General features: G+C 34.9%; 1 protein-coding gene across 9 annotated transcripts in view; it reads right to left on the bottom strand.

The window, feature by feature from the left end:
- fidipidine (coiled-coil domain-containing protein 93) overlaps nucleotides 1-18307 on the bottom strand; it is a 40563-nt gene extending 22256 nt beyond the window's left edge. For 2 of the 9 annotated variants that reach the window (XM_069062042.1, XM_069062044.1), the window contains exons 1-6: nucleotides 17793-18307; nucleotides 17538-17746; nucleotides 17365-17476; nucleotides 12687-12962; nucleotides 8880-8963; nucleotides 8609-8826 (exon numbers count right to left, since the gene is read on the bottom strand). In XM_069062042.1, the coding sequence (XP_068918143.1) occupies nucleotides 8609-8826; nucleotides 8880-8963; nucleotides 12687-12962; nucleotides 17365-17476; nucleotides 17538-17746; nucleotides 17793-17861 (968 nt within the window). In that variant the 5' untranslated portion in view covers nucleotides 17862-18307. Of the gene's footprint in view, nucleotides 1-8608; nucleotides 8827-8879; nucleotides 8964-12686; nucleotides 12963-17364; nucleotides 17477-17533; nucleotides 17747-17792 lie in introns of those variants that run through there. The other 7 variants (XM_069062036.1, XM_069062045.1, XM_069062037.1 and 4 more) reach the window with 6 other exon arrangements.
- Nucleotides 18308-25192: the final 6885 nt, after the last annotated feature.

Raw genomic sequence — 25192 nt, 5'->3', positions numbered from 1 at the left:
CGTTGTGTTTATGCAAACAATATATCGGGTGATCAAGAAGGACTGTTTAAGTTGGCAGTACAATTAAGAAAAAATTTTAATTGGGTTATTTATAACACTGCAACTGGATATGTTTTGTTGATTTATTTGACAAATATCTGATATAGGTATAGCATTAACAACGACAAGCCACCAACAACCGGAATTTACTCCTGTTATACGATTTAAAATACGATCCAGTGTTACCAACAGTCCTTCTTGATCACCCCGTAGTTATAATCCGTTCACGATTGTTTTAAACACGCATCAGGCCAAGATATTTTTTTGTTAGATTGGCGTCAGGTCCTGTCATATGACGTTTCGTTTTTAAACATTCGCATTGTTGTCAATTCCGTCATTAATTTAGTTAATAAGGATTTACCCAGAACTGCCCTATAAATATGTATGTTTCATTTCAATTAACCCTCCACCACCCGGCGGCACGGCAATTTTGCCGGAGTACATACACTATTATGGATATTACTATCAAGTAATAGTGCAGTGCTTATCAACATAATTACCAGCGTCTCGCCTCCGCATTTTGACTTTGTTGTGTATTATGTTCTCTGTGTCAATGTTAAGGAATTTCCTCACGATATGACATGAGTATAATAATATACCTTTTTGAATTTCAACTACCAATTTGTTCCCTAAATCCAGAATTTTTAAATTTTTAAAAAGAGATTGCGGTACTATTCCCGTTGCTGAAATTATAAGTGGTAAAATAGAAATTTTTTGTAAACTCAATTACAATTTTACGATTATTATAGTTCCCAATGCGTTCAATTACTTAAAAAATGTAACAACCTCGGAGCAGTGTTCGGTTGAATTATAACCTAAAATAGATTTATTATGACAAATCACAATACTGCCAACTAAAATGTCAGATTTTCATAGATAGTCCGAATTTGAAACAATCGGAATGGTATATATATGCCGTTCACGATTATTTTAAACACGCAGGAGGCCGCGATATTTTTTTGTTAGATTGGCGTCAGGTCCCGTCATATGACGTTTCGTTTTTAAATATTCGCATTGTTGTCAATTCCGTCATTAATTTAGTTAATAAGAATTTACCCAGAACTGCCCTACAAATATGTATGTTTCATTTCAATTACAATTTTACGATTATTGTTCCTAATGCGTTCAATTATTTAAAAAATGTAGCAACTTGGGAGCAGTGTTCGATTGAATTATAACCTAAAATAGATTTATTACGACAAATCACAGTACTGCCAACTAAAATGTCAGATTTTCATAGATAGTCCGAATTTGAAATAATCGTGAATGGTTTATATTTATGTATCAAGGGCATTATAATGTTTCAAAATCAAAAATCCACCACCTGTTGAATTATGTTGGCAGAAAAAAAGAAATCACTAGAATAAGATTCATTTTTTTGGGTTGGCCCAACCTCCCGCCAAAATTTGACGTTGAGTTTATTTACGTAACACAAAATAATTATTATGTACAAAAAGGTGGTAGCTACCATATCATACCTTTTGAGTAAAATAATAAATTGAGAATTAAAAAACACTTGCAGACACACTAAAAACAAAAGTTGGCGACGTTGTCGGTTGTATTTTCGAGGTGGAATGCAGATGTTTATGTTCGAGGGCAACCAATTTAAAAGGACGAGGCCCGCCAGGCCCGAAAGTTTTCAAGTTGCCCGAGAGCATAAACATCGAGTAATGCCCGTGGTGCATACAACTTTTTATATTTCACTGCATTTGAATTTGTGAACATTTAAAAAATTTATAAATATTGAACTTGATTTTGCTAAATTTCCTAGTTTGCGGTGGCTTGTATCTATGACGATTTGTTAGAGAGGGCATAAGAACCGGGCATTATGATTTATACGCCCTAGGGAATTATAGCCTACTTAATATACAGGGTGGTCCAACACTTACCATTTTTGCGATTACACGTTTAATAATTGTCCAAAAATTCTGAAACTCGGTAGGCAGAATCTACAATTAATATTCTATGATTGAGCATGATCAATTTTTTTCAATTAAATTTTTGTGATGGAGCTAACTTTATAGCGATTTAATATCAAATTGGTCCAAATATTGAAACCTTTTTTTTTGCTCTACTATTTACAGAACTCCTCACCTTTTTGATTGATCCACTTCCGCCTTTGAATTATAATTAGGTAATAGTGAAAATTGCGATCAAATATCAAGGTAAAGAAAGCTGGAATCCAAGACCGTTTATGGTAGAGCTGAATAGGACAGCTCGTAATGTGATGGCCCCCCAATAAATCTTTTTGACGCAGGGCTGTCGGCTCCCCCGAAACCATTTTTCAGGTCAGTACTGGTGAAATTCCAGTTTATGATAGAAACGATTCGCAGCAAGTAAAGGATTTTTCTTTAAATGAAAAATAGATATTTTAGAAAACTGAATATTGAATAATTTCAACTTCATTACGTAATTTATTTGAAAATTTCTTCAGAATGTTTGCCGAAATTGCTAGGCGTAAAATAGTCGAGTTCGGCCCTGACAGGCTAAGTACCTGCAGTTTGGCGATGGGGTATTGTAAATCTTACTTCTGGTTTGGTTTGTGATTAGGCACTTAGTGTAACTGCGTCATAAATTCCTGTCAGTTGTGCGACACCTTCTTTAATTTAATTGCAAATAAATCGGCAATGTGATGCGTTTTAATTTTTTTTATTTTCAGATTTCTGTTTTCTGTATTAGTTTGAACCTATTTAGATTAAAAATTTTTTTTTGAATTTTGATTAATTTCACTTTATCGCCTCTTGACGCGAAACCCAATTGATAATAAATAAAATAATGGGACAGGCTTATAGCTCCATAATGTGTGTCTCTTCCTAGCCAAGCGAAAAATTTTTTCGATAGTTAGAAACTGCGTAATCGCAAAAATGGTAAGTGTTGGACCACCCTGTATCTCATTGTCAAGGTATAAAAAACAAATAATGACTCAGTGAAATATAAAAGATTTTCCCAAAAACTCTTCGTTTTTTCACAATTTCATTTAACCAAGCGAATGACGTTTATGTTAAAATTTACGAAACTGCAGAGCGAACTATGTTTTATATTCTTTAAATCAAGAAACAAATATCCACGTTAACTTTGGAAATGTATTGTATCAAATTGTATCGGGTGTTTTTTTTAAATTTCACCTCGTAGTAGGCGTTGAAGAGTCGATTGTGAACGCACCACTCGTGTAAAACGTACGCTTTAAACAGCTGATTTGTGATCTGTACCTGTATAGTGCATTCACAATCGACTTTTCAACGCCTACTATGAGGTGAAATTTAAAAAACACCCGATATAACCTCCATCCATTTTCAATATACCGGGTGATCAAGAAGGACTGTTTAAGTTGGCAGTACAATTAAGAAAATTTTTTAATTCGGTTATTTATAACACTGCAACTGGATATGTTTTGTTGGTTTATTTTACAAATATCTGATATAGGTATAGCATTAACAACGACAAGCCACCAACAACCGGAAGTTACTCCTGTTATACGATTTAAAATAGGATCCAGTGTTACCAACTTAAACAGTCCTTCTTGATCACCCCGTACATTACTGTTAGGGAATTTTCTTTTTTTATATTGCAATGAAAGTGTTTTATTTTTTCTAATATTGAACATTCAAAGCGGGTGTTTTGAATTTGTCAAAAAATTTGACACTGTCAGATTATAGTTATTGAAAAAAATACGATTAAGTAGCGATATCATGGAGGCCACAGGCAGTGTTATAAAGAGAAAATACCTCACTTTAGACATAAAACAGTGTTCACCGGTGTTTTAAAAACATTTGGGAAGTAAATGGTCCAAATTTGGGGAGAATGCCAGTTTACCGAATGGTTGGGGAAATTTTTGCCGTAAGTTGATAAATCCACATTTAATTTAAATTGATCTATTTAAAATGTTCAGCTTCAATCTCTTACAGATATTTGAAGGAAAAGTACGGAGTAATTTCTGGATCGGGGGCACAGACACAGAACGGAAACGACGCACGATAGAACAAGGAAGAAATATTTGCGCCGTTGTGCGCTTTTTTTAATTACAAGACCGCCGGCCTTCAGGCTTGACCTGAGATGGTTTGCTCCTGAGCACTATTCATTTTGAATGTATCATGCTTCCACTCTGTGTCCTGCCCTGAAATCTTTTCATATATAATATATTAAAAGCCGTTTTGATTTCCGGAAATTATTTCGACCTGTCGAGTTCTTTTTGCGTATTAATCACCACGAACGCCAGTGAGTGGTGATTACGGTAAAAGAACGATACAGGGAGAAATAATAATTTCTGGAAATCAAAACGGCTCGAAATAGATTCAGCTAGAAAATCGCATAAATAAAATTATTTATAAGTGTGTATTGATGAATGAATGGCCGCGTGATATGATTTCCGAAAATCTCTCTAGAGTGATTTCCGGAAATCAGTGTGTTGTGTGATGTCCATGGTGATTTCCACTAAATCATCGTCTTATTGGTTGCTAAAGTAAAAATTACAAAATTTGATTGGTTATAATTTTATGAATGCGATTTTCGTTAAAATCTGTTTATGTTTATTAAGGTACACCTAGTTGCTGGTTTCAATACCGGTATTTAATATTAACTTGTAGATAGGTACCATATTTTAAGTAAACTATTCAAAACTAGTTTACTTTGCTTGATTGCGGGACTCGATTAGAGATTTGTCAAAAATGACAATAATCCTACTATGGCGGCCAAAAATTTTGGCCGTCACTTTCTGTCATTTCAAAAAAAAAGAAATGTAATCCATACTTTATTGTCATTATGATTACCGTCTTGATTATGATTGGATTTTTTGGGTGGTAAATTTCAAAATTCGAAATTATTTTGTCATTTTCTACTACACAGAAGGTTTACCTCAGATTATCTATGTACGACTGCTCTAATTTTGTTCATTCATGTCGGATTTTTGGAATATCTGAGCTTTAAACAGTTTAAATTGATTGGCCCAAATATAAAAAGTATGGATACAGCTAAATATTAGGATGTCCAGAAAGTTTTGAGCGTTTTTGTGGTATTCTGTTTCACGATATAAAATAAATGTAAAATCAATTGGTAATTTTTGTTAGTTTTTTAAAATATGAAGTACACTTGTCCATAAACAATTTGACGTTTCTGTTAAATAATTTTCAATAGGTTACATTCTGGTAATTGATTGTTTATCATGGAAAAAGAACGAAATCGTAATTTAATGTTATATGAGTTTAAATGTGGACATTCAGCGGCAGAAGCCACAAGAAATATATGCAGAATTGAAGGTGCGGGGACGGTAAAAGAGTCTACTTATCGGCGATGGTTTGCGAAATTTCTGAATGGGGAAGAAGGTCTTAAAGATAAGAATCGTGCGGGACGAAAGAGTCCATCTTCTATCGTCGTGGAATTGAGCTTTTGGGACAAAGATGGTTGGAAGTCATTGACAATAACGGCGAATATTTAGTTTAATTGTTGTTTAATTTTTTAAGTAATATATATTTATTTATTTTTATCTATTTTTCTAAAAAACGCTCAGAACTTTCTGGACATCCTAATATTTTGGTTTAGCAGAGCTCGTTGAAATTTGGCACAGAGTTAGAAATATTTAAATTCTATCATCTGAGATATTTTAATTTACTCACATCATTTATTTTAAGATAAAGCGGTTTTAATGAGTGAGGGGGTCATTCACGAAACTCGGTAAGGCCATGGCCAACTGTATCGATATGCACTAGACGTGTATACATGGCCGTTTCATTTTGCAATTTCTCCATAAGAGAAAAATTCCGATGAAACAATTGAAATTTCCCGTAAAGTAGCGACGCCATACGACTATAATTTTAACCAATCTTCAATCTACGAGTACGTCAACTTGTCAAATTTATATTCTTGGTTAGGTAACGGTTAGTTGTCGTATATTATTTGTCTATTAATTTGCTTGTCACTCGAAATTAATAAATTAAAATGAACACAACGAAACTAAACATGACAATCATCAACTGAACAATAAACGTTATAATTGACAATGAGCACAGAAAGGTAAGAAAATACTTCCAAAATCTGACGTTTGTGACGTTCAATTTGACAATTTCAAATTAAAAAAATTATTATGAAAGGATCCAACAGATGTCGCTACTTTACGGTAGTTCACATAGACAAAATAAGAACATATAGAACGCAAACTCCCTATACATTTTTTGGGCACAAAGCGTTTACCGCCATCTCTTATCCTGGTGAGGGTGCAAAATCACAGCCTACTGGATGAGTTTACTTTTCCTTTGATTTTTTTTATCATCGCAAATTTTCACAACAAATTAAAACGCCAGCAATACTTTCGATATTTTATTTTCAACCGTTTTTGATACAGTTCTGCTTCATTTTTATAAATATTATTCCTAAATGTTACCATTCTCGTATCCTACCACTTAAAATTAAATTTTACCCCTTAATGTAAATGTGGTTAAATGAATTATTTTACCAATAATTTCATCTTCAATTTTATTTTTAAGTGAACGAAAAATTAACATTAGGTACTGTTACGTTTTAAAAAATTCCTGATCACACCAAATTGAATAGTCCGCGCAAACCCAAGCATTAAAGAGGTACGCGAGTTTCGTCTAGCAAGCCGTGAATAAAGAGGGTGAAGGTTGGTGCGGTCAAATACGGGTGTCGTTTCCGGTGAAGTTCCAGTTAGGTAGGAACCACCCCGCTCGTCACGGACGGATTTAAGAGACCGCGCCGCCAGGAGGTTCCCTTGTGGGACAAATCGCTCGCTGCGGATAAAAATCACTCTCCCCTTTCTGCCTGGTAAGAAATTTGGCTCAACATTCTCTCCCCTTTCGGGTGCAAGCGGTACCTCAGATTAAAACACACGCGTACGAGTACAGGTCGACGGAAAACGATCGGTGGCAGCTCCACCCCCACAACGAATCTCCACCAGGTCGTCAGAAGCCTTCCGATTAAACAACTACGTGGTCCTCTGGCCGTTTCAAGTCCTCCCTCATCATTAGCAGCAGAACCCGTACGAGGGAGGTTTCTCAGTCGAAAGGACGTACTCGAGAGCAACCCCGTCCTGTCGTCTTCGCCGCCTCCAGAGGGACAGCATCCGCCAATAGAGAACCAACCATTTTTTTTCGATCTTATCTCGGCGAGGTCTCGGCCCGCGATAAGACCGTTCAGTCGGGTTTCTTTTACCATCTTTCGACATTTTTTTTATTGTTTGTTCAAGATTTGATTACATTTTAGTTTGAAAACTTTGCCATTACTATCAAGTAATATTTTCAATTGTAATTGTATTTTCATTTTTGTAAGTCAATATTTTTTTATTGTTAATAATTTTTATTTTTGTAAACTTTGAAAGATTTTTAATTTCATTATAGCGAGGTCTGGGGTAAGATTGGTATCATTCACCCTCTCCTTTTGTTTGTGTTCCAGCGGTGCCGTCTTCGGTCAAATTCCTGGTCACGACGCCAACACCTAAAGCGTTATTTTATTCGGCCATTGGACAAGATGAAAATATATAACGTAACAGTACTTATGTTTGAATTACCGTTAAAATTTTGCTTTTAATATTATCGGCCGAAATTATGTTACTGAATATAATTTTGAAAATACACTGCTCAAAAAAATTAGGGGAACACTTTTTTCAAAACCTGTAACTTTTTAAATATATGCCCTTAAAGCATACCAAATTTGATTTGCCTAGAACTATTATTTAAAAAGTTACATGTTTTGAAAAAAGTGTTCCCCTAATTTTTTTGAGCAGTGTATTATGAATCTTATTAACATTTTTTACAAACTCTAAAAAACTCACACTTGCCACTTTCTGCTAAATTTTAGTATACATCCAAAAATCCTTCCAATGTTTTCATTCATTTTTTTTATGGAAGGAAGTGCTGTTTTTTTAATCCAAAAAGTTTCGTGAATCTCCCCCTGAGTAAATATGAAGTCGTTACTTGAACTTCACGCTCCAATAAACACAGGTTAGATCTCGACATATCAATCGCAAAAGACATACGGATTCAAATCCATGGATGACTCGATTACAAATTAACTCGATCACTTGATACAAATTGCCAAAACCTGGTTTTATTATTTGGTACTACACCACTGGAAAAACCGACGTTTTTTAAAACTGTTTACCGCACACACTTCAGATTTGCTCGAATTGACAAGAATGTTGAACAAGTTCGATGGACACAATCTGGGTAAACCTGATGATTTTCATCATTTTTGTTCGCGAGCAAAAACGACCGTTTTTCAGACACACACTTCAGATTTGCATTGTTTTTGCTCGAACAGACTTGTTCGTTGAACAAAACCGTCAAACAAAAATGCAGTCTGTGGGGCCCTTTAAACCTTTGCCGCCTGTAATTTGACCAAAAAAATAAGTAAAAGGCTCTGCTAAACCGTTCTGAAAATATTTAGCTGTACCCATACTTTTTAGCGACCTTTATAGCAATATTGGTAAATTTTAAAACAGAATCGCACTGTCATCGCTGGATTTAGAATCTACTATTGGTAGATAGATCCATGGTAATTACCGTTCAAATAAAGTTACTTGAAGGTGAATAAACCGGGCCTTAGTCTAAAAAAAACTCACTCAATTTTGTCGGCTTTCCTTGACTTAAATTCGTTTAACTTTATTTGATTTTCGTGTTGTTTCTCTTTGATTTCTTGGAATTGTACACAACTATTCTTTAAGGACTCTTCTAATAAACATTTTTTCGAGTTAAGTTTTGAACAAAGTTCATCCAAATAATCCATCTGCTTCAGAAGTGCTAATATTTGTTTATCCTCCAAAATTTTAACGCTACCAATCTACATACATAAATTTCTTACTGGATCTTCAACAATATTTTGTTAATTCTTACTTTAAATTCCAATTGTAGCGATACGTAATGTTCCGTTAAATTTTGCAGATCTTCTCTGTTTAAATTTTCATGATCCATTGCTTCCTAAAATAAAATTCTTCACATAAATTTTGTATGATAGGTAGGTACTACCGAGTGACTATAAATGATTGAAGGAAAATAGTGGATTGGCAACACTGATGCAGTTGGTAGTGCAAGTCTTCTCGTGCATCATCTGTCAATCATTTCTATTTAGGTTAAGTTAAGTCACCAAGTACATTGTCGATTTAGATTTTTTTGACGTTTGTTTCAATTTTAAAAATTGCGTGTGTCATGCCAACGATGTTGCCAACTAAAGATTTCAAATGTGCCACCAACATAACAAAATAATTTTCAATCATTTATAGTCACTCGGTATTCCGGACATGGAATCTTGGCCACAACTGACATTTAACTGACAAATATGTGTGAACTGGTCTTTATTGAATATAACCCAACTTTTGACTCGATAATGCCATTTCCCTGCTTTTTTGATGTCACAAGAAAAACTTCGAAGTGATTTTTTAAATTGTCATTTATTAATGACATTAATGATTGGTTTACATCATTTCTTTTTAGAAATGTCAAAAAAATGTTAGCCCAGATTCCGTGTCCGGAATAGTACCGTGTGAACAACAATTACTGATTGAGTTGGCAATAAATTCTGGTGACTTTTGGTGACTTTTATGTCATGTTCCAACGAGAAATAGTAGTTTATTTGACGAGTTTGTATGTAAATTGGGCCTTTTTTGGCACGCGTGCGCCATTTTAAACCACGAGTGAAACGAGCGTTTTAAAGGCCCACGAGTGCCAAAAAAGGCCCAATTTACACACGAACGAGTTGAATACAACGTTTTTTTGTTCGACGAGCCCCTTAAAGGCTCCAAATCGCTTAAAACCTAAAAAATTAGCTTGACGTTTCGTTTTGACAAGTTGTGACATTTATCAAAATCCGTTCACATAGGAGAAAATTCTCAAATTCTGATAGTGTCGAACAAAAAACCATTTTATTAATAAAAGAATACAAAAACCAAGACGTTTAAATATGAAATGTATACCAGCTATCAATAGTGTCAATAAAACAAACCGAAATAGGTACAATTCAGTCTTGAAAATTTCATGTAAAATTTTTTATTGCCAACTGAAACAGTTATTGTGGCTCACCCTGTACATCTTTAAAAGAACGGTTTATTTTCAATTTCAACCCAGAAAAAATTAATTTAACCAAATGAAACTGGATTATGGCTGAAATCGTTGATGTTCACTGGACTGAATTCCTTATGTCCTTGTACTATGGCGGCCAAAAAATTTTAGCCGTCAATTTCTCACTTCAAAAAAAAAAAATTGTAAGCCGTACTTTATTCCTTCGTATCCCACCTCCACCCGGCGGCACGGCAATTTTGCCGGAGTACATACACTATTACGGATAATACTATCAAGTAATAGTGCAGTGCTTATCAACATAATTACCGGCGTCTCGCCTCCACATTTTGACTTTTTTGTGTTTTATGTTCTGTGTCAATGTTAAGGAATTTCCTCACGATGTGACATGAGTATAATAATATACCTTTTTGAATTTCAACCACCAATGTGTTCTCTAAGTCCAAAATTTTTAAATTTTTAAAAAGAGATTGCGGTACTATTCCTGTTGCTGAAATTATAAATGGTAAAATCGAAATTTTTTCTAAACACCAAAGATTTCTCATAGCAACGGATAGTTCTAAATATTTATTAATTTTTGTATTATATGTCTGTGTTATATTGTGTGAATTTGGAACAGCTATATCTAAAAGATATGCTTGCTTTTGTTGTTTATTTAAAATAATAATGTCTGGTCTGTTATGCTGAATGTGAATGTCAGTTAAAACTGTGCGATCAAAATATAATTTGTAATTGTCATTTTCTAAACAACTTTCTGGTTTATAAATGTAATGTGGTTGTGTATCCTTTAATAAATTGAATTTAACTGCTAAATTCATGTGTATAATTTTTGCGAATATATCATGACGTTTTTTATATTCGCTTTGAGCCAAAACGGTGCAAGAAGAAATGATGTGTTCAATGGTTTCCCCTTCAGTTCCGCAAATCCTACATTTATCGATGATCGATTGTAAACCGCATATGTGTTTTTTATAATTTCTTGTATTTATAACACGATCTTGTATTGCAAATATAAAACCCTCAGTCTCAGGATGAATATTTGATTTTTTAAGCCATTATGATTTAAGTCATAAGATTACCGTTCTGATTATGATTGGTATTTTTTGGGTGGTAAATTTCAAAATTCGAAATTATTTTATCATTTTCTATTACACACTACACAGACGTTTACCTCAGGTTATCTATGTACGACTGCTCTAATTTTGTTCATTCATGTCGGATTTTTGGAATATCTGAGCTTTAAACAGTTTAAATTGATTGGCTCAAATATAAAAAGTATGGATACAGCTAAATATTAGGATGTCCAGAAAGTTTTGAGCGTTTTTGTGGTATTCTGTTTCACGATATAAAATAAATGTAAAATCAATTGGTAATTTTTGTTAGTTTTTAAAATATGAAGTACACTTGTCCATAAACAATTTGACGTTTCTGTTAAATAATTTTCAATAGGTTACATTCTGGTAATTGATTGTTTACATGGAAAAAGAACGAAATCGTAATTTAATGTTATATGAGTTTAAATGTGGACATTCAGCGGCAGCAGCCACAAGAAATATATGCAGAATTGAAGGTGCGGGGACGGTAAAAGAGTCTACTTGTCGGCGATGGTTTGCGAAATTTCTGAATGGGGAAGAAGGTCTTAAAGATAAGAATCGTGCGGGACGAAAGAGTCCATCTTCTATCGTCGTGGAATTGAGCTTTTGGGACAAAGATGGTTGGAAGTCATTGACAATAATGGCGAATATTTAGTTTAATTGTTGTTTAATTTTTTAAGTAATATATATTTATTTATTTTTATCTATTTTTCTAAAAAACGCTCAGAACTTTCTGGACATCCTAATATTTTGGTTTAGCAGAGCTCGTTGAAATTTGGCACAGAGTTAGAAATATTTAAATTCTATCATCTGAGATATTTTAATTTTCTCACATCATTTATTTTAAGATAAAGCGGTTTTAATGAGTGAGGGGGTCATTCACGAAACTCGGTAAGGCCATGGCCAACTGTATCGATATGCACTAGACGTGTATACATGGCCATTTCATTTTGCAATTGTCAGAATAACAAGATGCATGTCAAAATGACAAGAATCGAAAGTGGGGTTACGGTTCCTAAGGGTTTATTTACACTTTACATGAATGTCAAGATAGTGACGGCTAAAAATTTTTGGCCGCCATAGTACAACCTGTAAAATACGAAAATAGGGAAAAACATTACTGTTCCCCAAAATTCTTTTTTAAGTCAACATAATGTAATAATAAGAATCAAACACAACACAGTTACAATTCATTATTCAATATAAAATTTAATGAAAAAGGACGCACTACACTAATGCACAATGATTTTTTTCTTTTTTGTTCGACACTGTCAGAATTTGAGAATTTTCTCCTGTGTGAATGGATTTTGATAAATGTCACACCTTGTCAAAACGAAACGTCAAGCTACTCGTAATTTTAAAGATTTTAAGAGATTTGGAGCCTTTAAGGAGCTCTTCGAACAAAAAAATGTTGTATTCAACTCGTTCGTGTGTAAATTGGGATAGTTTTGGCACTCGTGGGAGCCCAATTTACACACAAACTCGTTAAATAAACTACTATTTTTTAAATATACATATGTTCTACCATACTTACATTGGTCACTGTTTCAATGGTATGAGGAACACTTCCATACTCCATAAGAGTAACTTGAACTTGTGCATGTATGTCTGGTGGTGGTGCATTTTTTCTTTTATAATACCTACGTGGATCATAAATTTCAGAAACGGTAGCTATACTTTTTACCATATTAGGTTCTGAATTTGATAATATTGTGTTAATACCATAACATTTATTAAACTGATTTACAGCATAACATCTGACAAACTCAGACATTTCTTGCCTATATTCCATTGACCTCTTAACAAGCCACTAAAAATATTAAAAAGTACACTTCACTAGGTATTGGTGGATTTATTTTAACCAGCAACAAAACTCATCAAACTAAATATTACCTACAGAATTTCTTAGCCAGTTCAGTTTTGGCTTTCATTTGACCGTGCAGGTTGGATTGAGCATTGCTAAATCGCCTTATGTTGGTTAGCTGCATGTCACTATTTACAAAACCGTAGAGGGATATGGAGGGAGCACTGTTTAAAAAAGTGGTTACGACCGCGCTTTTCTGTAGACCTAATAAAAGGTCTTTAGATGAGCCGAGCGAATATTTCATCTTTCCAGTGGCGTCCCTTTTTTTCTGGGGACAATTTTTGTAGGAATTCTGGAATTGTAGGAAGACGACCGTAAATATTTAGTTCAAAATAAAAACAGATCAGAGTTATACAACTGAAAAAATACAAAGACAATTCACCAACCGGTTCACGTGTAAAAAACCAAATCCCAGTAAAATGACGGAACACCGACGCCTATGAAGCATCTGATGCCCAACGACCCTCGTCACGAAATTTACTACTGGCGGTCATTTTAAAAGGCGTCATAAAAGGTCTCCGCTCAGGTCTCGCGACGTGCCGCTTTCTTTACATTGGCAGCATAGGCAGTGCTCCCTCCACATCCCTCTACGTACAAAACATAATTAGAGCCAAAAAATTAAATTATTTGACCTTGAGAGGAAAATCCAACGTGAATGGACTTTAGGTTAGAATTATGGTAAATATTCAATGACATTTTTTTTTTAATTATTTGACAGGTATTGTCAAACAGACAATTAATTGACAAATAGATAAAACCAAATTTACATTAGCAAATTTTTCGTTTCCCGTTTTTTTTTGCAACCATTTGTAAAGTCCATTCATTTGTATTGAACTTTTCAAGGTCAAATAATTTTATTTTTTGGCTCTGTAATTATGTTTTGTAAATAATGACATGCAGGTAAACACCGTAAACGTTGAATTGAGCATTGCTAAATCACATTATGTTGGTTAGATGCATGTCACTATTTACAAAACATAATTAGAGCCAAAATTTAAATTTTTTGACCTTGAAAAGTTCAATACAAAATGAATGGACTTTACATATTGGATGATTCAAAATGATTGTGGCCAAGTATGGCAGCTATGTACGAAAATTTATGTGGCAACTGTGTGGGTAGGGTAGAGTTGATATTTCTTTGACAGTTCATAGTCGCGCAATTTTGAAAACTGTCAAATCAATGTGTAATGATATCAAAAAAATCAAATGCACGCTTATGAAATGTCATACAAATGACAACTCTACCTCATCCACACAATTGCCGAATAAATTTTCGTACATAGTTGCCATACTTGGCCACCATCATTTTGAATCACCCAATACTTGAGTGACATGAGTTGGCACAATTTGTATACAGTATGTTATCAAAACAAATTACTTTTCTATTTACCATTTTTTCGAAAAATCTTTCTAAACCCAGATAAAATTTTAATTAGTTTCATCGTAAATTCTAGTACCCGCCAATGTCTCCGTGCCTACATTAAAAGCGAAAGAAGATAAAAACTTAGATAGTCAAGCAAAAACCAATTCTTTATTCGTAGTAAGTGAGAGTGACATTGAAGTTACGCACCACACTTGATCAAGGGCACTAACCATTAAATTAAATGTTCGAAATGACGCCCTCCGTAATCGATGTACGTTCTTGTGTGCCCTTCGAGCCACAGAAGCTTGAGTTCTCATCAACATATCAGAAGTTTATCGAATTGTCTCGGTGTCAACTGGAGTCTCGTACACAATCTGTTTTAAATGGCCGCATAAAAAAAGTCACAAGGGTCCGGTGAACGAGCTGGCGATAAAACTGGTCAATTACGACCTATTGAAGAAGCCATTGACAAAATGCAATTCGACGTGGTGGATCTTCTGATTTTAAGTGTTGAACGTGTTGAAGATGATACGCATGTAATCCCTGTTCGGGCAGCGTTCTCCAAATTGTAAAACTGGAAATGTCAATTCCTAATGCAAGTCGTCGGCAACTAACCTTCCGTTCTTCGTCAACAGGACAGGACAGGATCCCTTAAATGCTGGACAGCATTCACAAAGGTACGTGGACAGGGAACTTGGCGACCGGGAAATCTCTTCATGTATAGTTCTCCCAGAGCTGCAGCGGTTTTATGGCAGGGTACCATTGTATAAACGTTAACAACACCGACAATAGGTTTAAACCGCAAGTACAACCCCTAATCGTAAATTCGTCCAAGTACTACCCTGTAAACTGACAGGTATAGAACGAAAATGATGATTGACAGGGGTCTGTTTATGTCGCGTATCGGCATCTCAACAGGCGTAACAATTACTATTGCCCTGCCATAAAACCGCTGCAGCTCTGGGAGAACTATACCTAAAGTTGACTCAAGTTGCAAAAAACCAATTTGGATTTGCAACAGCAATTTTATGGCATTAGTCGTTTGAAATTACTTTAAAACTGTACTTATATGGAAAATATTCAATCCAAACTATGATTTTCTGGTACCTTTGTGCCTTTATTTGGTTCAGAAATATTGAAAAAATGCCGTTGCAAATGACAAGTGGTTTTTTGCAACTTGAGTCGACTTTACATACAAACGCCTGGTTGCATCAGCATTTGATAAAGCTTCCCAGTAGATGAGCACCATGTCTATTAACTCCGGATTAGTGTACTTCACCATTTTTAACGATAATTACGGGAAATTCACTTTCTAATAAATTGTAAACACGGCCGCATGCAGGTGAAGGACATGACTAAATTGTGTCAGTAAGTTTTTGCAAGACCTATCCGCCTGGGTTTTTGCCGTATTTACTTTTTTTGCGTTAACGTTTTTCGTAGGAAGCCGTTGTTCTTTCACCGTCCCATCCATAAACGACTCGATGACACGGAATACGGTGAAAATAAATTCGAACATAAATTTGAGTTTTCGAAAAAATGGTAAATAGAAAAGTAATTTGCTTTGATGAGTTCTATCACCGTTTAAATTTTCTTAACGCATTTCAATAACACGCTGTATGTAGTTCACTCATTTTGAATATACACTACTATACTAAGAACAATAATTTCCACGGTTCTCTATTTGCTACTTTAATCCAAAAATAGTAGTCACAAGTCTGCCAGTTGTGGTAATGTAAGAGTGGAACTTGTCCTTTGTATTCACAAAATTTGAATTGATGGACTGAATGACTGTTTGGGAGATTATCAAAATGACAATAAGGATAAAAAAGCGAGGTGCTTAATGGTAGTTTACACTTTATGTCAGTGCCTTGAAAGTGACGGACGAATTTTTTGCCCGCCATTGTACGAGTTTTCCTACAAACAATTTCTGGATTGGCAAAACAAAAGAGGAATAAAATCGTCTTTTTCTGAAAATGTACTGATAGCTTACATTGGAGAGTTATCTGAAACTGTCAAATTACTAATATTTTTGCAATAAATAACTTTTTTTCAATGTCGTAGGAAGAATTGTGGAATAAACTCGCTGGAAAGTGTCTATCATTTGCTCATGAGATTCCGCACTTTCTCACTTGCATGATACGAGTATCACTCACTTTCTATTCTCGTTATGTAATTTACTATAATTCCACTTGTGCAAAACATATTACTACTTTCACTGTACTTTTTCCACTACCTCTACTTGTTTCATTTACTCAGTTTTATTACTCGTTAAAAATAAATTTCATATTTTTACAATGGCATGTACAGGGTTATTCTAAATGATTGTAGTCGAAGTAGACGTGAAAACTGAATGTAAAATTTATAGTTGCCGCTCCACATAAAAAACCATCAAAATGATGTGAATAAGTGAGTACACACACACGGGAGTTAAATTGGATGTAAAACAACTCAATATTTTTAAAATTGATTGCAAAACAACTCAATATTTCTGGATTTAATCGTTAATTTAACAAAAATAAATAAAAATCTCATCACCGCACATCACACCTAAAAAATGACAGTAATTGTTCACTTTAACTACTTCTGGAATTTTCGCGTTTTTTCTGGTTAGACACCCTCAGGGCGTCCTCCTACATCGTTTCCCACCATTCAAACCTTGTGCAAATGCCTTTTTTTTCCTCTCTTCTTGTCTTTCAAGGTCGCGCCAATGCCTTAGTATAACTAAATGGTAAGGAAAATTCATTTGCACAAGGTTTGAATGGTGGGAAACGATCTAGGACGCCCTGAAGCTGTCTAGCCAGAAAAAACGCGAAAATTCCAGAAGTAGTTAAAGTGAACAATTACCAAAATGACAGTGACAGCGACAAAACTGACAGTTCACATGAAAGCGGCAAAAATGCAATAACATGGGCGTGGCCTACTTCGACTACAATCATTTAGAATAACCCGGTATGTATAACAGAGTTTCTGTTATGGTTAACTTACTTGTATCACAGGAAATATATGAATAAAGTCCAACCCCTGTATTTGATGTGGTTCAATATTATGAGGACATTTCATCTTTGGCAATACCATCACAATTATTTCCGTTAAAGCTCTGTAACATACATATATATTTAAAAACCCTTGAAATCAATTAACGAAATATATATACCAACATTTTCTGACCAATTGTAGAATTTTCTTGAAATAGAAGATCAACATCCACATCTACATTACAAGATTCTATGCACCATGTCATTCCACCTACAACTTTATCAAAAGGTAAAAGTCCTTTAATCCGTGCTCTAAAATATCCAGCAGCAACCAGCAAATCAATGATTTCCTGAAGTTTCTTATGTTGTTCCTCATCTTCCCGAACCTCAACCTATAGTTTTTATGTTATTTCATTCAAAAATGTGTAATAGCCCAACCTCTAACATATGTTCATCTACTTGTGTGTGCAGCTTTTTTGTCAACTTATGAAAAACATTTGAATCCATGATTACTTAGGTTTGACTTTTTAAAATTACAAATTCTCAAAACCTAAGTTGTATTCGACCAAAACGACGATATGTAACTATGTTGATCTTGGACAATAAATCTTGTGGACTTCATAGATACATACAAAATTTCAACTAAGAAATGGATTTTTTTTACCAAAAAGACAAATTCACTACTTCGTATTTCGGAATCACTTCCAACAGCACAACCAGCACAACTCCAACTGTCAAAACCACAGTTAGTGAAACTGAAAAGTGTCAACAAAAGACACAGGCAGGAATGCAGGACCCGTGTGCAGGATACGGGAACGAGTGGAGCCTGAGTTAGCCTGAGTCGCGGATAATGCCTGAGCAGCACCGAGTGGCACCAGAGGTTCTGTCTTCTGCAGTCTTCTGTGAGCGTGACGTTTCTGTCAAAATGGCGCCTCCGAGAGTTGCCAACTGCGACTGGATTTAGTGTTATCTAAAATTCCCTATCAATAACCTAGCAACTGAAAAGTTACTGGGGAGTGGTCACAACAAAATGAATAGATTATACGGAGTCATTATAAATGGGTAATCCTGCAGATACGGGATCTCAGACGTTCTTTATCTAGGATCTCAGATGTAAACAGCGAGAATGCATTTAGCACATAGCCTAAGCACGCTCCGCCCCTAACTGTTTAAGAGCGGATTTTAAATATTAAAATTAAAACGCCGACTACACCTGACCTGACCTGACCTGAAAAATGATGTGACAGCGTCCTTATATCGAAAAGAACTATTATTTTGCGCGTTTGAACCTGATATCTGGGGCCGCCGCAATTTCTGATCACGCGCCGGCGCAGCTGTGCCAATGCTTTGGCTATGTGCTAAATGCAGAGATCCCGTATCTGCAGGATTACCTTATAAATGTTTGTCACAACTACAACGTGATCAAGAATGACTGAATCTGTTGGTAACAATGAAAATTTGAATGGTTTTGGTACCACTGTAATCTAAACGCATTTCCGGTTGTCAGCTTTGACAGAGTTGACAGGAAAACTTGACGTTTACTATCAAAGGGTCATTTTTGTAATAGCATAAACATACCCGACATAACCTAATTTTTTTTAAATGTCGTGTCAAGTTAAAACATCCGGGCAGTGCCAATTACGAAACAGAAAAACACCAATATTTTTCAATTGTTTCATTGCCAACAGACTCAGTCATTGTTGATCACGCTGTACTTAGTGGGCGTAGCGGCGCACCTAAAGCATAGCGCACAGCCACCTACGATGGGACAATCATTTATAATGACCCTGTACAAATAGTAATTGCAAGTCTTCAATTATGTCTAAAGGGCCCCACAGACTGCGTTTTTGTTCGACGGTTTTGTTCGACGAACAAGTCTGTTCGAACAAAAACGATGCAAATCTGAAGTGTATGTCTGGAAAACCGTCGTTTTTGCTCGCCAACAAAAATGAGGAAAATTATCAGGTTTACCCTGATTATGTCCGTCGAACTTGTTCGACAGACTTGTTAATTCGAGCAAATCTGAAGTGTGTGCGGTGAACAGTTTTAAAAAAAGTTGGTTTTTGCAGTGGTGTAGTACCCAATAATAAAACCAGATTTTGGCGATTTGTACTATCGCGGCCAAAATACTTTGGTCGTCACTTTTTGACACTTCAAATGTAAATCAAGTATTAATGTCAATATACATGGCAATTTCAAATTATTCTTGTCAAAAAAATGGCACCTTTAGTTTTTGATAAATATAGAATCGTCTTAATTGCTTCTGAAGGTTGTCTAAACCGCGATCATGTTGATCTTTTGCTTTTGAACCCTGTCTCCGCAGCTGGGATTTACCCCATCTGTATGACACTGATAGATTAAAATAATTTTGACAACAGTGAAAAATAAGGTTAAACACCCTAAAGCTTGCTTTACAATTGAATATCATTTATGTCACATTGACGACCAAAGTATTTTGGCCGCGATAGTATTTCGCGACAAATTATTGTTTGAAAATGACGGATTTTCGCCAGATTAACAGAAAGTTCTTACTGGAATTTATAGAACTCTTCGCAGTCTTCCGTATTTATGGAAAATATATGCTTTTATAGCTAATGCGGCCGCCACTGCATACAAATACAGGGCAAGTCACATAAGGGTTATTTCCGAATTTATTTTGTACGCAACCAAAAATACTAATGACGCTGACTACTTGATCCCATTTATAATGTGATTTAATTTAGTAATCAACGTATAATCTATTCATTTTGATTGTGACCACTCCGTAGTAACTTTTCAGTTGCTAGGTTATTGATAGGGAATTTTAGATAACACTAAATCCAGTCGCATTTGGCAACTCTCGGAGGCGCCATTTTGACAGAAACGTCACGCTCACAGAAGACAGAACGGAGAACGACTTGCGCAAACGTTTTTCAACGTACACTGTGCGCATATCTATAAAATTGAGTTTTGGTACAAAATTTTACAATTCAAAAAGAAAATGCCACGTCGTCTTCTCAAAGTTGGGACCAAACGGTTAATATTTACTTGTTTCGAGACATTTATTGAAGCCAACGGGAAAACAACTCACAAACAAACATCACCAATAAAGTTAACTCTATTTGTGCTTTTACTGCTTTTTTGTTGTACATTTTGGCTAGTAAGTGTTGTAGTTTGATATCTTCTGCCTTTTCATCCCCTGTAAATCATTTTTTTGAACTTTCTGTCTGATTAGTTTTTATCTGAAAATATTTGTATTAATCAATGCTAATTGAAAGTTCTGATTACCTTTATACCAGGCATTTTTCGCGTTTGTCTTACTGCCAAATTACCATTTCCTTCGTTCTTCATTAATATCGAGAGTTGCATGAGGTGATTTCGAAGTTTTTACGTTAAATAATCTGTACCTGGATATAACTCCACTTTTCAACAGACGTGATAACAGAATCAGACAGACGTTTTTAGTTTCTCCTACTTCAAATATTGATTTCCGTTATTAATATTGATAAATACATAAAAATCATTGCTTTACTACCATGGTCAAGTTTTGACAATTCTGACATTTTCCATCATGTTCACACCACACAAATATTTAGTGTAAAACGTATGCAGCACACAGCTAAACAGCACCTACTATGTTTTTCGTTGTGGTCACAATCAAAGTGAATAGATATACCGAGTGACTATAAATGATTGAAAGAAAATAGTGGATTGGCAACACTGATGCAGTTGGTAGTGCAAGTCTTCTCGTGCATCATCTGTCAGTAATTTCTATTTAGGTTAGGTTAAGTCACGAAGTACATTGTCGATTTAGACTTTTTTGACGTTTGTTTGAATTTTAAAAATTACGTGTGTCATGCCAATGATGTTGCCAACTAAAGATTTCAAATGTGTTACCAACATAACAAAATAATATTCAATCATTTATAGTCACTCGGTATTATCTATTCATTTTGATTGTGACCAGTCCCTAGTAACTTTTCAGTTGCTAGGTTATTGATAGGGAATTTTAGATAACACTAAGTCCAGCCGCAGTTGGCAACTCTCGGCGGCGCCATTTTGGCAGAAACGTCTCGCTGACATAACGACTTGTGCATAACTGCATACGTTTTTCGACGTACACTGTGCGCATAACTATAAAAATGAGTTTGGGTACGAAATTTCAGAATTCAAAAAGAAAATGCCACGTCCGTCGTCTTGTCAAAGTTGAGAACAAACGGTTAATATTGACTTGGTTCGAGATATTATTGAAGCCAACGGAAAACAACTCACAAACACGAACATCGCCAATAAAGTTAGCTCTATTTGTGATATTTTGTTGTCCAATTTGGCCAGCGTTGTAAGTAGTTTGATGCTTTTTGCCTTTTCATCCCCTATAAAACATTTTTATGAACTTTATGTTCCTTGCTGTATGATTAGTTTTTATCTAAAAATTAGTAATCCCCAAGTATTTTTCGCGTTTTTCTTACTGCCAAATGACCATTTCCTTGATTCTTCATTTACAGCGATAAATACATTGAGATCATTGCTTTACCACCATTGTTAAGTTTTGACAATTTTGACATTTTCACATCACGTTCACACCACACAAAAATTTAGTGGAAAACGTATTATCTATTCATTTTGATTGTGACCACAACGAAAAAACTAGTAGGCGCTGTTTAGCTGTGTGCTGCATACGTGGCCGTCGTGATTTTATCGTGCCAATTTTTCTCGTCTAATTGCTAAACAATATGTTTTCGTTGCAAAAAATATTTTTTTGTTCGACGCTGTCAAAATTTGAGAATTTTCTCCCATAGTTTGTCTCAATTCTAAATTTCCACCACCTGTTGAATTATGTTGGCAAAATAAAAATATTACTAAATTGGGGATTCTTATAACCAAAGTTGGCAATGTAATTATTTTATAAACATGATTCGACTCCTTGATTCGAAAACATTAAAATTAGTTTATAACTTTATTTTGCTTTTAGAATTTGATTTTCTACCTACTCGCTTGCTGCATTTTAAAAAAGGTTTTCGTTCTTTTCTTTATTCTAAAATTTTGAGTTGTAAAAACGGAAATTGACAGATTACACTGGTCTACAGTGAAAAAATATTCTGAATAATTTTAACTAATTTTTGCTTGTCTACCCATGCTGAATACGAGTTGATAAGTAAAAGTCATTTATTAGTTTAAGTTTTCACGATACCTGATATCAATGATATCTTCCAAATTTAACGATCCAAACCTCCTTGAGCTTGATAACACTGATATTTACGAGTTAGTTGGCATCAAATTTTGAAAATATTGTGTTTTAGTGCTCTGTTCTGTATTACTAAGTGATAAAAGTGTTAAAAGTTAAAAAAATAATTATATTTTATAGCAAAATGTCTCTTTTAACGCTCTTATCACTTAGTAATACAGAACAGAACAGTAAAACACAATATTTTCAACATTTGATGCCAACTAACTAAGTAAATATCAATATTATCAAGTTCAAGAAGGTTAGGATCCTTAAATTTGGAAGATATCAGGTATCGTGAAAACTTAAACTAATAAATGACTTTTACTTATCAACTCGTATTCAGCATGGGTAGACAAGCAAAAATTAGTTAAAATTATTCAGAATATTTTTCCACTGTAGACGAGTATTATTGCTGGACTGTTTGTCGAGATGTTACAGAAGTAGAATACAATATATACAGAATAATGTATAGAAGAACAGTATGATTTGTATTAATTTTTGCAAAAATCTTATAATTTTTTTTTTCTAGAAAACGGAAACTAATTTTAAGTATATATTATAAATTTTGTATTCAGCATATGAAGATTAATAAAAAAAAGTACTTTACGCGAAGAATACTTTTTTAAAGTCAAAATTTGTAGACTAGTGTTACCTAACAAAGACAATCTGACGCATTTTTCACCTAACAGTGTTGCCGGTTGTATTTCCAACGTAGAATACAGTGTTGGTGGAAATTTAGAATTGAGACAGATTATTTTTATGTGAACGGATTTTGATAAATGTCACAACTTGTCAAAACGAAACGTCACGCTAATTTTAAAGATTTTAAGCGATTTGGAGCCTTTAAGGGGCTCGTTGAACAAAAATTTTTTTTTTTAATTTCATAAATCAAGACCTATTTTAACTGTAATTTGTGCTTCCATTTTGGTCAAGTGCGGTGGCCGGTTGTGGTAACTAAGGAAACATTATATGTTTATTGTTTTAAAATTAATTTGTCAGTCTCAATAAGTACATTTACACGGCCCGCTAACGCCGGTGTTATTTAGAACCGGTGTTGTTAAAACTGGTTTAAAACGGGCGTTTACACAAGACGTGTTGTACAGGCGTTAAAATCTACATGGGTGTTTGCGTGGTGTGAGCTAAAACCACTTCGCAGTGTGACCAACCGAAATGCTTCGAGATTGGCGTTGGCGGTCGGCGCTTGTTGTTGAGCGGTTGCCAACGACAACTGTGCTTGTGTTGGCAGGCCTGCTTCAAAACCGGTGTTAACGTGGAGGGAGAAAAGATTGGAGATGGCACTAATTCAAATAAGTGTACCGGCCCGCGAAAACTACAGAGTCATAAAAGGTTTCTGAATATAGACGCTAGGCCAATGGCTTCCTTCGCCTTCCTTCCAGGCGCATTGTGCTTCTTATCTAGCCAATTGTGGACTGGGTAATAAAAGGTTGTTGCACGTGCTTTAGAGGGTTCGGATTTTTAACATGGGAAGCATAGGAAATGCCATCTCCAGTCTTTTCTCCCTCCACGGGTGTTGAGCAAAGGTGGCCATTTACACGTACATTTTACACCCGCTTAGTAACGTCACGCCTGTTGGTAAAGTGGTGTAGCGTTAGTAAACCGGTTTTAGTAAAACCGGCGTTGAATCCCATTTACACGTCAATTAACACCGGTGTTAAAGTGCGTCTATCGATATTCTGAAACGACTTTTTAAACACTAGTTAACATTTTGGGTCGTTTATGATGGTCTCATTACTAGGGCATTATTTACCTACCCTGTAACAAAAACTCTCGATGGTACCTGCGGATTATTGAGGATCGGTTTACTCACTACTTTTACGACAATCTTTGTTAGCCGGCAATAAACCACTGAACGAAGCAAAAGGTCGTTTGAAAATATCGATAGACGCACTTTAACACCGGTTTAAATAAAACCGGCGTTAGCGGTCCGTGTAAACGTACTCAATAAAGGTCAAAATGAGTGATTCAGATGAAGATCCTGAAATTACTAGTGGACTAAAGAAAGGTGGGTTTAATGTTACTAATTGTTCTAATCGTTATTTCAATTTTCATTTTGATAAATCACTTTTCTGTAGAATACGTAAAATAGGTATAGTCCATTCATTTTAAATCTTGGGTTTAGTAATAAAACTTGCCTGCTTTGACACTTGTCCGAAACTCAGTGAATCTAAAACTGTGTTCAATACCGAGTGTTAACTACCAAACCTGACCATAGGAATTTAACATGAAAAATAGTTTTTGCGTGATTTCAGGTACCTACTTCATTAAGAAATTGATTAAATTTAACATTTGTTAAATGGTCAAGTTATTAGAAACATTTTTATTCACATTTATCAAAATGTCGAAATATGTTTGTGTTTAAATTTACTACTAAAATCGCCCAATAATTTGATTATTAAAAATACCATCCCAAACATTAAATTTCTGAGGGCATTGCGTTCTTATAGTTAAATTTATCCGCGGATTTTCTTGAGACAAATATCGAGTGTTCTGGGTGGCTCATTATTTAACATACATTTGCATTCGTCAGTAAAACATCTGTTTTTAAGTACTATAAATATGTTCTGCTTACCTTATCTATACGACGGGTGCAGGTAATAATAAGACATCCCAA

Source organism: Tenebrio molitor, chromosome 1 (genome assembly GCF_963966145.1).
Source record: "Tenebrio molitor chromosome 1, icTenMoli1.1, whole genome shotgun sequence".
NCBI classification, from domain to species: domain Eukaryota; kingdom Metazoa; phylum Arthropoda; class Insecta; order Coleoptera; family Tenebrionidae; genus Tenebrio; species Tenebrio molitor.
This window is presented reverse-complemented; position numbering and strand designations above follow the sequence as displayed.